Raw genomic sequence first — 14,463 nt, 5'->3', positions numbered from 1 at the left:
TTTTTTTTTTTTTAATGTTTCCACAAAAATATATTGTCCAGTATTTTTTCAGTATTTGCTGTATCAACACAGATCATATTATAGAGATTTAACAAAATGGTAAATATAAAGTTAAAAATTTTAAGGTATTTGGGCAAATAATAATAAATTAAACTGATATTTGGCAATATTTTAGTCTTAAAATTAATATCTTATTAAAAATAAAAAGCTTTATGGTGGGTCTATTTCACCTCGTCAGTTCTAAAACATGCATATTATGTTTCCATTAAAAGTAAACTTTTAACAATTCTCACATCATTGTTAGATAATTCTTTAAAAAAAATAAAAGTAGAACTACCGTGCCCATTAAGATTTTGGTCTTCATTGCAAATAATGATTTTTTTTTTTTTCCCAAAATTTCATGGATCTGGTCTCTGAGAGCTCATTTCACCCATTCTATCTAGAATATGGAAAAGCAAAAACACGTGACATGAAATGAAGAAGGGAAACACAAAAATTTTTAAATAAGCTTTACTTATTTAAAATTTACTTGTAATATTAGTTATTCTGAATTGCAAAGTTGTTAAAGCTGCTGATTTTAGGATTATACAATTCTTGCTTGCCTTTATTGTGCAAATGAGGGGACATCTCTAATAAGCCACCATCTTACTTAACAGCTCTGGAGCTTCCCAGCTCAATTGCCTGGGATTTATACAAGATAAAATTACAGTGTGTGCAACAAATGACTCGTATCAAATGACACGAGAAAGAATGACCCAGGCAGAGGAGGAATCCCGCAACCGAAGCACAAAAGTTATCAAACCTGGTGGACCATATGTAGGTTTGTATAGATATCTTCTTCTTGCTCATTGGTTGGAATAATTCAAGATCACTGTAGGTAAATATCGGTAATATTAACTTAAAGCACAGAAATTAGTTTTCAGAACATTTTGAAAATCATGGTCAAAAGCCGTTTGTTCTTTTCATACTGCTGATAAACTAAACAGATTGAAAAGTTTTACTTATTTCATAAATCCTGAATCCTCTGTTGCCTATTTATTACTTAACATTACTGGGATCTGGTCAAGTTACTTTACTATGTGAGATTGTAATAGTGGTACCATAGTGTTTTCTTTGCTACTGGATGATATAATTTCAGTGGTGGACAGTATGGTTCTCATATTGCACTTCTGTAGTGTTATTTTTCTGGTAAAATCTATTAGTAGAACCTGTGAGTTTTCTATTAGTAGAATTTCAAAGGATCTTTGCACAACAAGGAATTTTTATTGCAAAAGTATAAAATGTGCTTATAGCAAACTATTAGGGTGATGCCTCTTTGGTACCTCAGCTGTGATGTCATCTCTGTTACGGATCCTCATCTATCCATTAATTAAGACTCTGCCCCACCACCATCATCTTTATCATCAGCTCACTCAAATCCCCATCAGATCGAAGGGAAGTAAGACCAGACCAGCCAAAATGATCTCTCTTTTATGAGCAGTGACCCTGCCAATTTTAAAGAGGCATTCACAGTGACTATTAACACTAATAGAATTATCCAGAGTGAGAATGAACTACTGGTGAGGCTTTGGTCAGTTTAATAATACAAGTCACTGGATAGTAAATGATGAAAGGATATTAATTTGAAATCTTAAGTGCTCACAAAAACGGTGTCTTGAATAACCAGATCCTTTAATCAACATCTTTTCATGGTTTGGTATAATCCTACTTCTGTATTTTCCCATTGCTGGCCCAGCTACGATATATTCATCTTTGAGAAGCTCCACAAGTATCTTTAATAAGTATTTCTTTGGAACAGAGCCATTGCTCCTGGGACTTGGTGCTTAGCTTAGATACATTTAGTTTGGTTTAACAACAATTCATGGCTTCCCCAGGTATTTGTACCCACAGGGCCAGTTCCCTGCCCAGTAAATTTCTACCAATGAGATTTTTCATCTTCTCCTTCCTGCTGAATGAAGTAACAACTTCCAACCTCCTTTCTTTATTCTTTCTTCTCACAAGTAACTTAATTTAACTTTACTAGGCTAGACTTCCAGTTGTTTCTAAAATGTGCAAGATCTTAAATTTAAGTGCAAGTTAGGAACTTGCTGTCCCTGTTGCTTTGAGAGTGTTTTTTTAACTCTGTGCAATACCACCGGTTTATAAACAGTGAGACAAATTGGTGTGTTTGACAAAGAAGTAGAAGACTCAAGGCATCAAAATGATGTTTTTTTCCACTCAGTATAACCAGTTGAAAACTATTACCCTGATTTATTCCCAAGTTTGAAAATCAGTGATGATCACCATACTTTTCCATTAAAAGACCCTTGGGTGTCCCCTATGTTCATGAGTTTTTGTTTGCTAAGATTGGTACAGTTCATTTGCAGCTTACGACACACTTCTCAACAATACCCAGTATCACAGAGGCCATACATAAATTCCCTAATGGTATGGGAATTGTAGAATTCGCAGGGTTCCTTATTGGCACTACAAATAATTTATATATATATATTGTATATATAGTATATTATTATATATGAGTGACTATGTAGAATTTGAGGTTATCTAAATTTAAATCTGAACCAGATTACATCTACCCTTTTTAAGAAGAGCACACAGGGAGTTCCCATTATGGCTCAGTGGGTCACAAACCCGAATATTATGCACGAGGATGTGGGTTCAATCCCTGGCCTCGCTCAGTGGGTTAAGGATCCAGCATTGCCATGAACTGTGGTGTAGGTTGCAGACACAGCTCAGTTCCCGCGTTGCTGTTGCTGTGGTGCAGGCTGGCAACTGCAGCTCTGATTTGACCCCTCGCCTGGGAACTTCCATATGCGGTAAGTGCAGCCCTAAAAAGCAAAAAAAAACAAAAATAAAAAGAAGATCAGCATACATATGTGTCCCTTGAAGAGCCCTGCAGTCATCTCTGCCACTGCCAGCCAAGAGCTCTGTTGAGCCTTCTCTGTGCTATGTCCTTAGTGCCCTGGGCTATGCACATCACAGCACAGTGTTCTTGTCTCGTCTTAAATCTTGTCGTTAACCTCCTCATCCTTTTATTCTGTAGGTCAAATAACCCCAGCTCCTTTTAACTTTTCTTAATATGGCCTGTATCCCAACCCTTTAATTATTTTTATTGCTCTCCTCTGGACTGCCTCCAGTTCTTCACCTCAGCATTCAGAACTGCATATGCCACTCTTAAGAAAGGTCTGATCAGTTCTGAATACAGTAGAGCAAAAGACTAAATATCCTGACTGGCTTTTCTGCTGTTTGTTTTTTATTTTTATTTTTTTATTTTATTTTTTGCTCTTGTTATGGCATGTTTTGATCTTTTTTCTTTCAACTTTATCCACTGCCAGGCCTTTACCGTGTTTCTTTCTAGGCAGCTCAATTTGTATCCTACTTTTTTCAGTTCTCAAAACTGACTCATTCGGTTCTTTAAAATGTTAGTCAATCACCCTTTAAAACTAATATTACTCAGCACTTACTGAGTGTTTTCTGGGCATAAGGCACTAGTTAGCACTTTACATGTCATTACTTACCTAAATCTCACAGTTATCCTAAGAGGTAGGTTATGACTACCTCTCCTACATATCATGTTGCTGGTATCAGCAAATGGCAGATAATATAAATTTGGCCTCATTAACAAGTTGTTTTTTTCATAATAGGAGATATCTCTTTCATTCATAATTGAATGTATCACATAAAATGATACCAAAAGCTCCCCTTTGCCAGCCTACAAGCCCCTGCAGAACAAAGTTTCTTTTAATAACAGCAGCCTGGGTGGAGGACAAATGGGAATAATGATAGTCTCACTGTGGGGTTGTGGTGGCATAATGCCAGGCCCCTGACAGTTGAGTTAGGGCACAAGCCCAGTTTAAGGGAAGGAAGACTGTGCACCTAGGGGTTAACCAGCCTAGGCACCCAGAAGTGTGAGCTTCTGCAACCCTCTAGTGGGCTGGGAAAAAAAAAAAGAAAAAAGAGTATTTTTCCTGGAGAGGGTCAGGAGAAGCTTTAACCTAGAAAACATTGTTATTCTTCAGTAATGTTTCCACTTCTAGTCATGCCATTTATATCAATGATGAGCACTGTTGTGTTATAATCCTTTCCCTTTGTTTAAAAAAAAAAATCACTTCTAGTTTACCAGTATCCTAAATCTGTTCACTGACTTCTAGAAATTAAATGAATTGCAAATTTGTAAACATGCTAATATCTATGCAGGTATATAAAATAACCCAATCAACCTCATTTCTAGGCTCCTTTTTCCAGTTTTCCAACTGCCCCATCATCCTTATCTTTGATGAGTTAGTACATGTTTAAGTGACCTGGAACAAATCATTTAATATCTGGAGACCTTAATTTTCTCAAATATTAAATGTCTTTGAATTTAGATAACATCTAAGGTCCTTTGTCGTTCTAACATTCTGTGACTTTTGTATATATATGTTTTGATAGTAAGCCTTTTGATCACAAATGCTAAATAGTGGAAATGGATTCCACCGCAGCGGATTATGTACTTAACCATGACAGAGTCACACCATCATCAAGGTCCTGCCAGTGTTTTTAAACTCTCAGGTCAGAGTTGCCAGGGTTTCTGGTTAGGTTTCAGAGAACAGAAAAACAACTGCCGAAGACCGCTGTGGTCCCTACTCTCTTTCTGATGGTCTGTTTTAATATCTGCCTTTCAGATTATTCACCAGAGCCATTAGATGGAAGGTTAAGTACTTTTACCATTGCATGTTAGATGAAGAAGCTAGAAGAGGACTCCTTCTAGCTTCTTGTTATGAAACAATGGTTCAGATATAGTCCCAGATTACCCAACTCTGTCGGACCCACTGCTGCTGTTTATAAAGGGAGTCCAGGGAATTGATTAGCAGTTGGGTCTGGGAAGAGAATTAGATTCTCCCAAGGGTTTTATTAAAAGGGCTTTTCTAAAGCAAATGTAAAAAAATAAAAATAAAGCTTTTCTTCTGCCCACTTTGAACTTGACATTTTCCTGCTCTACTTTTTTTTCCCTTTAGCATCTCAGTTCTCTGTTTATGGCACTTGTGTTTTCTTCATTTATACCCTTCCTTACCTTAAACCAGAGGACTCTTTCCTGGTTGAATAGGCACAAATTGATGGGGAGGCAGGGAGCAAGTCACCTTTGCATAAAATTCTGTGGCCCAGTGTGGCTGGATTCTTCTCATCATTTGAAAGAATAACTGGCTGTTTAAAATGAGGTAAAGATGAAGTAAGAGTTTGGGGCCAGAAGATTCATGGACTGATAACAGCTCAGCATTAGGCCCCAATAAGACTCCAGCACTATCATATCCTTGACCATATCTAATTTCCTGTCATATATCATACTTAGACCCTCTTAAGAGCAAGGTGAGCTCCCTTATTTGTCTGTCCTATGTCCGCTTCAGGGAGAAGTGAATTCTGGAGACCTAGTACTCTCCTAAAATGGAGGATCAGAGGTGGTAAGACCTACAGAAGAGGTAGGGCAGCCTGGGACATAGTGGTAATACTGCTTTCCCTTTTTTTTTTTTTTTTTTAGGGCCACACCCACAGCATATAGAAGTTCCCAGGCTAGGGGGTCAAATCGGAGCTGTAGCTGCCAGCCTGTGCCACAGCTACAGCAATGTGAGATTCGAGCTGTGTCTGCGACCTATAAATGGCTAGGCATGATGTGTATGAGCTTAGCTAAAAACCATTCTCTGCCCATCCCCCTCCCCAGAGAAGGGTGTTGGGGAGGCCTCCATAGTCAGTTTAGTTTGGAGAAGTGGCAGTTAAACAGGTTTCAAGGAGAAAGGGAGTATGAAATTTTAGCGTTTCCTAAACTTTTGTGACCCTAACTCTATTCTTTCTTTCCACAAATTGCTATTAAAATTTCCAGGAATAGTACTGTCTGCTAACCACCATTGCAACTAAGAAGTGGTAGATTGGAAGGTTTGCCTTCGCCACGTTAGACACATTTCAATATGTCTCCAGACTCTGGCAGCCTGGGGATGTGGGAAAATACAGGACAGGCCACCCTGATTCTGCTCCTGCCGTCTGCCTGTTCTCTTGCTGTCATTCACTTTGACACTTTGCTTTGCTCGTCATTCATTTTGTGAGTCATCAAAATCTGGTTTGAGATCTGCTGATAGACAAAACAGCCACAACCCTGCCTACAGGAAGCTTACCGCCTAACATGAAGCAAAGGCAGTCATTAGGCATTTGTTCATAAAACCTTTCCAACAAAGAACAAGTAGGAAAACTTGGGTATTAATTGAAGAACTTCCATATGCTAAGTGAGCACTTTGCCATTTGAACTTCTCCCACTGAAACCTTAGTTTGCTCATCTGTGAAATGGGACCAAGGCCTGCCTACCTCATCAGGTTACTGTGAGACTTAACACAGTGCCCCCCTCCACCCCATAACTGGTGCAAATTAAATATTAGTTCCCTGCCCAACTGACCTTGATCTAAATAGTAGTCTCCAAATGAAGAAAAATACAGATCTAAATCTATCTCCAAAACTCTAATTGTAACTTAATAGCATTTCTTACCACTGGGCAGTGATCCTTTAATGTTGAGTTCCTTTACTGTCCAGTATTTTGATCTGATATTTAGAATTGGTTTGGTTAAGACTAGACGGTAAAGAAATATTAGAGCCAGGGAGATCATGCTTTCTCCTTTACCCTAGGTAGGATTGTATCAAACAAACAGCTCCTCTGGCCAGGCCTCAGGAACCCAGCATGGGCAGAACTCTACCATTCAATAAAGTTCCTGCCCCATTAAAGCTCTTTTCACCCAAGACCCCAGTACTTAAGAGACTGCTCTTACTTATCCGTTGTTTCTAGTGGCTAGTCTTCTCCCTGATGCAGTTGCTCATCAATGTATGTCATTACCAATTCTTCCCCCTCTTTAACCAGTGGGCATAGAGTTGGAGGCTTCAGTAATAAACTATGAGATTCCACCTCAGAAATCATAAAGTAAGGGTCTAATACAGTTTCATTTCAATTTCTGTTTCTTCAGAAAGGAATGGGTACCAGGTGTTGTCAGTGGCCGGCCTTGTCCTGATGGCTTCACACATCCACACAGTAGGCAGGTCACTACAGCCCACAGTATTTTCTAGAAATAATCACTTGCCAAATACTTATCATTGTTAAGTTTCAGCAGAGAAACTGAATGGCCCTGACTTGTGCAGAAATGCACTTTCCATTCCTCTAACTCACCTGTATAGCCTCAGTACTGCAGAGGAGAGATCTGCTTCTCTGGCCCTCTGAGATTGTATCGTTGCTTGCTTGGTTTTGTTTATTTATTTTTGCTTTTTGACTCCTAAAGTTTGTTATGGTCTGTTGAAGAAGAATCATTCGTGGATACTCTGGAGGATGTTGACCCCAAATTATGCCTGACTCCCCTCTTTGTGGATTCTGAATCTGTGAAATTAAGATAATGACTAAAAATCAAGAATGTGTCCTTAGTGAGATAGGTATTTCTCACATTTCACAGGATTGCAGTATTCATGTCTGCCAAAGAAATGACATACAGTATGTAGATTTCTGTAAATAGTACAGGTGAGCATGGAAATTATTTCCATTTAATATCAAGTGCCTACAACCTTAAAATTTCCAGTGTGTTGCTATGGTGTATGTCACTAATTTATCCATGTGTAGTTAACTGGCTAAAATACTTCCATAATGCATATTTATTCCAGTAAATGAATCCATCAAAAATTCCAAGTCCAGGAGTTCCTGTTGTGGCTCAGTGGTAACAAACCTGACTGGTATCCATGAGCATGTGGGTTTTCGATCCCTGCCCCTGCTTAGTGGGTAAAGGATCCCACATTGCTGTGGCTATGGCGTAGGCCAGCAGCTGTAGCTCCAATATGACCCCTAGCCTGGGATCCCCTGTGCACCCGTGGCCCTGTAAACCAAAAAAAAAAAAAAATCCAAATCCATATTTTAGACTGTTTATTCAGAATGCTTTCTTTTGCATATCTTTTATAAGTAAAAACTGAAATATGAGGACTTTATTCCTTCTAGAAACGAAGAGTTACCTAAATCAGAGTTATGGAAATTGAGATGCTCATTATCTTATTACCCACAAATTTGAAACAATGTCATTTCTACTGGACTTTAGGGAAAAGAGTGCAAATTCGGAAAGCACCTCAAGCTGTTTCAGATGCAGTGCCTGAGAGGAAAAGGTCAACCCCCATGAACCCTGCAAATACAATTCGAAAGACACACGGCAGCAGCAGTGTTTCTCAGCGGCCATATAGGGACAGGGTGATTCACTTACTGGCACTGAAGGCCTACAAGAAACCTGAGCTGCTGGCTCGACTACAGAAAGATGGTGTCAATCAGAAAGACAAGAACTCCCTCGGAGCAATTCTGCAACAGGTGAGGACAACTAGAGAGAGTTCGCTCCTCTTACCTTCATATTGGGGAGTTCATTTAAGAAGGGCTTGCTGTTATCATTATTATTGAGGTAGAGAAATTTCAGGATCCTTTTGATGGATGGTATATGAAATATAACTCCCGACTATTAAGTTAAATCATGTTCTTTTACACATTTAATTAAAAACTAACTGAAATGGAGTTCCTTCATGGCTTGGGGGTTAAGGATCCAGCATTGTCACTGCTGTGGCTCTTGTTACAGCTGTGGCATGGATTCAATCCCTGGCCTAGGAACTTCTACATGCCCTGGGCTTGGCAAAAAAATAAATAAATAAATAAAAAAGCTAACTGAGGAGTTCCCATCGTGGCACAGTGGTGAACGAATACGACTAGGAACCATGAGGTTGCGGGTTTGGTCCCTGCCCTTGCATAGTGGGTTAACAATCCGGCATTGCTGTGAGCTGTGGTGTAGGTTGCAGACGCGGCTTGGATCCCGCGTTGCTGTGGCTCTGGCGTAGGCCGGTGGCTACAGCTCCGATTGGACCCCTAGCCTGGGAACCTCCATATGCCGCGGGAGCGGCCCAAGAAATGGCAACAATAAAAAGACAAAAAAAAAAAAAAAAAAAAGCTAACTGAAATGTAGACATTTATGCTAGGTTTTATAAGTTAAAGGCTTCTTGAAAAAAAGAGTCATTAGTCATTATCATTATTTGGCTTAAATAAATTTTACCCTGAAATTCCATTTTTAAAAGTAAACAAGGAGTTCCCATCATGGTGCAGGGGAAACAAATCTGACTGGGAACCATTAGGTTGTGGGTTCGATCCCTCGCCTCACTCAGTGGGTTAAGGATCTGGAGTTGCCGTGAGCTGTGGTATAGGTCACAGACGCAGCTCAGATCCTGCATTGCTGTGGCTGTGGGGTAGGCCAACAGCTGTAGCTCCAATTTGACCCCTAGCCTGAGAACCTCCATATGCCTCAGGTGCAGCCGTAAAAAGCAAAAATAAAATAAATAAAACAATGTAAACAAGTTTTTATTGTCTGCTTTTAGTCTTGAATTACCTAAACTATTGCTGTAATTTTTATTGGTTTATGTAGGTGAAGTTATAGTGTTTTTTTAATTGGACTTTAGTTGGTATAAGCTAGTGTATTTTTACCTACTAAAGAGTGTTGAATGTGTCTTTCCCTGCATGCTCTTTTTTTGCCTGTAATACTCTGCCTTTTTCTACCATTGAGTATGTTAAAATCAGTCACCTGTCTTCATTAAAGGGTATGAATGCATAAAGTATTAGCTCTGATCACCCACCTTATAATCACAAGCTTAAGTATATAAGTAGGTCATTATTTTGTTAAAGTCAGCAGTTTGTCAGAGTGTAACTTTCTGTATTTTTCAGAACGACTTTGGGTTGTAAATTTGATTAGTATTTAAATCCACTATAAATGGTAGTCCACTTTATTTTTTCTAAAGCAGTAACATTTCCAAAATTGTTCTTAAATTTCATCATTAAAAGTAAATAAATAAACCAGCAGGTTTTCATCTATTATTCAAAGAATAATATTTTTAAGTCTATCTTTTCATCTATTTTCTCTTATATTCAAGACATGATGCCAAATGTCATGGCAGTGTAAAACCATAATCTCTAGTTCTGGGTTAATCAATCCCCAAGGCATCTGGGGCAGTCTCAAGGATCTTATTAAGTCATTTGAGCACTTTTTAGAAATACTTAATTTAAATCCATATGTCACATAGCAGCTTTAAAGAGCCTAAGAGACAGGATGAATGAATGAGGATGAGGGTGTGGATGGGTGTGTTCAGTTTTTTATTTGGGGGTAACGGGGAGGTCCAAGTTTCAAGTTACAAAATATCTGATGACTGAATCTCCAGAAAGGTTGTAAATTACCTTCTAGGTTAGAGAATGAGAGGGCAAGATGATGGCAGAGGCAGTTCACACAGAGGCTACTGCTGATATATGTCAGTAGTCATGTCATGAATATGTGTATAGACATAATTTTTAAATGTGTCCTTAATTCCTGAGGAAGTGGGACATGAGTGTCATTACTGTTGATTATTTGGTAGACTCCAGAGCATAGTCTCATCCCAACTGCCTATTAGAATCCCTTAGGGGAGTTCCTGTCGTGGCACAGTAGTTAACGAATCCGACTAGGAACCATGAGGTTGCGGGTTCGGTCCCTGCCCTTGCTCAGTGGGTTAACGATCCGGCGTTGCCGTGAGCTGTGGTGGAGGTTGCAGACGCAGCTCGGATCCCATGTTGCTGTGGCTCTGGCGTAGGCCTGTGGCTATAGCTCCGATTCGACCCCTAGCTTGGGAACCTCCATATGCCGCGGGAGCGGCCCAAGAAATAGCAAAAAGACAAAAAAAAAAAAAAAAAAAAAAAAAGAATCCCTTAGGGAGCTTTTAAAAAATGCCAGTTTCTGGGCTTCACCCCAAACTAACTGAATAGAGCAACTGAATGGATATTGAGCCATTGACTGAGATGGAGAAGGATAGAAAAGAAAGGAGTATATGGAGGGGTATCAGGAATCCTGTCTTAAATACATTCTGTTTAGAAAAGGTCTACTAGACATATCTAAATGGAGATGGATATTCATTCAGTAGATCATTATATACAGGGTCTAAGGTTCAAAGGACACCTGGAGCTGGTGTTGTAAATTAGGAGCTAGCGTAATAGAAATTCTAAGATCATTGTATTCCACTTTGAGAAATCTGGTTGTACCTCATGTTAATTTATTTACAAATTAGACTTCTAAGATAAGCCTATCATTTTCTACTTCATATCACCATTAATGATAGTATTCAGCTGAGCTGTGAAAAAAGCATTAACTATCCTATTATATTTGATAGTACTTTTAAAAGACACAGAAAGAAGTGTAAGTCATTAAAAAGACCATTTCAGTAGGAACTGACAAGAATACATTTCTGCCAGCCTTGAAAATGACTTAGTTTGGCCCTCGAATCTGTGCATGTTTCTGTTTACCTTTATTGGTTTGAGGGCATTTCAACGATTTTGAAAAAGTAGTTCTTCAGGAGAACTGGAAGCTATCAGGAGCAAGCTAGCAAGCCAAGAAAATGATAGACATGGTTATCAGAATTGATACTATTTATGGAGATACTTTCTGTTGATTACTGAAGGGACAGTTTGTAAACCAACATATGAGCATTGTTTGGTTTGTACTTAATACAAGTGATCAATGACTTGTACTGTGACTCAAAAGTAATGGAGTTAAGGGCCAGAAATAAATAATCAAGTTGTTAACAAAACTTTTTTGGATTCCTTTGGCTAGAAAAAAATTGATTTTTTTAAAAAAACTCTTATTCCGCTTTTTGTATAATGTACATTGATACTGAGACCTGGCATGTGCAAAACTAGAAGTCCCATGGGGCCAACTAGTATAGTTATTTTCAGTAAAAATCTAAAAGTTTGCCTTTTTTTATATTAGGAAGTAGTAAAAAGATCTATGTTCTGTTTTTACACCATGTACCAGGTAGCCAATCTGAATCCCAAGGACCTTTCATACACATTAAAGGATTATGTTTTTAAAGAGCTTCAGAGAGACTGGCCTGGATACAATGAAATAGACAGACGGTCATTAGAGTCAGTGCTCTCCAGGTAAGCTCTTACTTTTTCCCTTTAAAAATTATGCAAATAAGTAATTATTTAAGTTACTGTTATTTTAGTGTTGATTTAGGAAAAACGAAGGGTAGGCTTTGTCATGAACATTTGAAAATTGTCTCCCTAACTGGAACATGTGTGCCCTTTGCAGAAAACTAAATTCATCTCAGAATGCTGCCAGCACCAGCCGTTCAGAATCTCCTGTTTGTTCTAGCAGAGACTCTGCATCTTCTCCTCAGGTATTTCATAGAATTATATAATCATAGAAATGGACTGTGGGGCTCATCTTATTTAGGTTGTCTGATTTATACATGAGAGAAATGAGACCCAAAAAAGCTGCACAGCTTCCCCACCCAAGGTCATGGCAAAGCTCGCTCTAGAATTCAGGTCCCAGCTCACAGCCCAGAACTCTTTTCTACTATATAGCACTATTTGTCAAAGTACTTAATGTCTACCTTCTTTTTTTTTATTTTTTTATTTTTTTTGTCTCTTTTCTTTTCAGAGACACACCCATGGCATATGGAGGTTCCCAGGCTAGGGGTCTAATTGGAGCTACAGCTTCTGGCCTACACCAAAGCCACAGCAGCACCAGATCCAAGCCCTGTCTGTGACCTACATACACCACAGCTCAGGGCAACGCTGGATCCTTAACCCACTGAACAAGGCCAGGTATCGAACCTGCAACTTCATGGTTCCTAGTCGGATTCGTTTCTGCTGTGCCACGATGGGACTCCCTACCTTTTAAATTCTTTTTGTTTTGTTTTGTTTTGTTTTTAAGAGCCACACCCACAGCATATAGAAGTTCCTGGGCAAGGGGTTGAATCAAAGCTGCAGCTGCTGGCCGCAGACACAGCCACAGCAGCACCATATCCGAGCCACATCTGCAGCCTCCACCATAGCTCACAGCAATGCTGGATCCTTTAACCCACTGAGTAACATCAGGGATCAAACCCACATCCTCATGGATATTAGTTGGGTTCTTAACCCACTGAGCCACAACAGGAACTTCTTAAATTTTTTGTTTGTTTGTTTAATTGTCTTTTGTCTTTTAGGGCTGCACCCACAGCATTTGGAAGTTCCCAGGCTAGGGGTCTAATTGGAGCGGTTGCTGCTGGCCTATGCCACAGCCACAGCAATGCCAGATCCGAGCCAGGTCTGCGACCTATGCCACAGCTCATGGCAACACCAGATCCTCAACCCACTGAGCAAGGCCAGGGATTGAACCTGCAACCTCATGGTTTCTAGTTGGATTCGTTTCTGCTGTGCCATGATGGGAACTCTAGGAACTTCTCAAATTCTTAAAGTTTACATTTTGTTACAAGATTAATTACTTTTCTACTCAATCCTAACTGGAAGATTTATCAGGTCTTAGATTACATAGAAAATTGAAGATACTTAAATTTTTGTGAAGCACATTCTAGGAAAATATTCTTGGGGGAAGGTGTTTTTTAAATAAGCAAATTAAAATTCTGCCATTTTCATGTTTTTGTTTTTTGCACTTTTTAGGGCTGCACTGGGAGGCATATTGAGGCTCCCAGGCTAGGGGTCAAATTGGAGCTACAGCTGCCCAGCCACAGCAATGCCAGATCCTTAACCCACTGAGCGAGGCCAGGGATCGAACCTGCAACCTCATGGTTCCTAGTCAGATTTGCTTCCACTGTGCCAAGACAGAAACTTCCGTTCGTGTCTATTTTCTTAAAGCCCTTTTTGATTAGAAACCAACCAGAATATTCCAGTTAGACTCCATTCCAGCTTAGGATTTCCCCCAGAAGATTCAGTTGAAACATGGTGGGGAGACCCTTGGCAATAAAAGAATTGAAGCCCACATGGTTCTCAGGCCGCCTTGAACTCTCTCAGGTCTTTGGAACTGGCAGTGAGACAGCCCTCTCTATCCTAGTGCTGCTGACAGAGTGTTCCTCTCACTGGACCCCCCTCCTAAGGCTTAGGAAGGCGAGACAGATGTTTGGAGAACAGTAAGCATGCCCTGGGCAAAAAGGCTATTCACATGTCAGAAAATGTTAGAAACCTATTGTGAGGAATAGAGGAGGAACAAAATAAAAGCAATTCTGGCCCTGCATGTATGTTCTCTATAGAAACCTCAAATGCCAACTACTATAAAGCTACTTATACTCTAATTATATACTGAGCATGAGATCAATGGCGCTAAATTGAAAACAGAATAAATTAATGTGATTATTATTTTCTTTCAAGCTGAAGTTTAAGCCACATTATAACATTAGATGTATGCTTTGTACTTTTCAACTATCTGATTTTCCTTTTCATTTTAAATACTGTTATTGTTGTTACTGGACTAGGATAATATTAGCATGATTTTAAAGAAATTTTGAAGCAGTAATTCTATATCATTGTTATGGGCTAGTTAGTGACTTATCTTCTAATCCAGTGAAGAGAGATATTTAAGGGGGAAAAATGGACAGTATTTCAGCAATGATAGCAATATGTAGAGAAATTATTCTGAAGGTGCTTGTTGT

At 39.2% G+C, this 14,463-nt stretch overlaps 2 protein-coding genes across 5 annotated transcripts in view; one reads left to right on the top strand and one right to left on the bottom strand.

Annotated features, from left to right (window-relative positions):
• The window catches only part of LOC146405651 (uncharacterized), a 467,211-nt gene that overhangs the window by 407,081 nt on the left and 45,667 nt on the right, over window positions 1–14,463 (bottom strand). The gene's annotated exons all lie outside the window — the stretch shown is intronic.
• Window positions 1–14,463, top strand: part of ELL2 (elongation factor for RNA polymerase II 2) — a 72,408-nt gene that overhangs the window by 43,141 nt on the left and 14,804 nt on the right. For all 4 annotated transcript variants that reach the window (XR_014838391.1, XR_014838393.1, XR_014838392.1 and 1 more), the window contains exons 4-7: window positions 657–820; window positions 8,085–8,344; window positions 11,844–11,968; window positions 12,123–12,210. Coding sequence is in view for 1 of the 4 variants with exons in the window: in XM_003123796.6 (XP_003123844.2) it covers window positions 657–820; window positions 8,085–8,344; window positions 11,844–11,968; window positions 12,123–12,210 (637 nt within the window). In the remaining 3 variants the exon portion in view is untranslated. The remainder of the gene's footprint in view (window positions 1–656; window positions 821–8,084; window positions 8,345–11,843; window positions 11,969–12,122; window positions 12,211–14,463) is intronic.

Source organism: Sus scrofa, chromosome 2, assembly GCF_054392235.1.
Source record: "Sus scrofa isolate SSC_HxYL_T2T_F1_AM1 chromosome 2, Sscrofa_HxYL_maternal_Yorkshire_Landrace_v2.0, whole genome shotgun sequence".
Classification (NCBI taxonomy): domain Eukaryota; kingdom Metazoa; phylum Chordata; class Mammalia; order Artiodactyla; family Suidae; genus Sus; species Sus scrofa.
The sequence above is the reverse complement of the archived record's forward strand: the minus strand, read 5'-3'. Positions and strand labels throughout refer to the sequence as shown.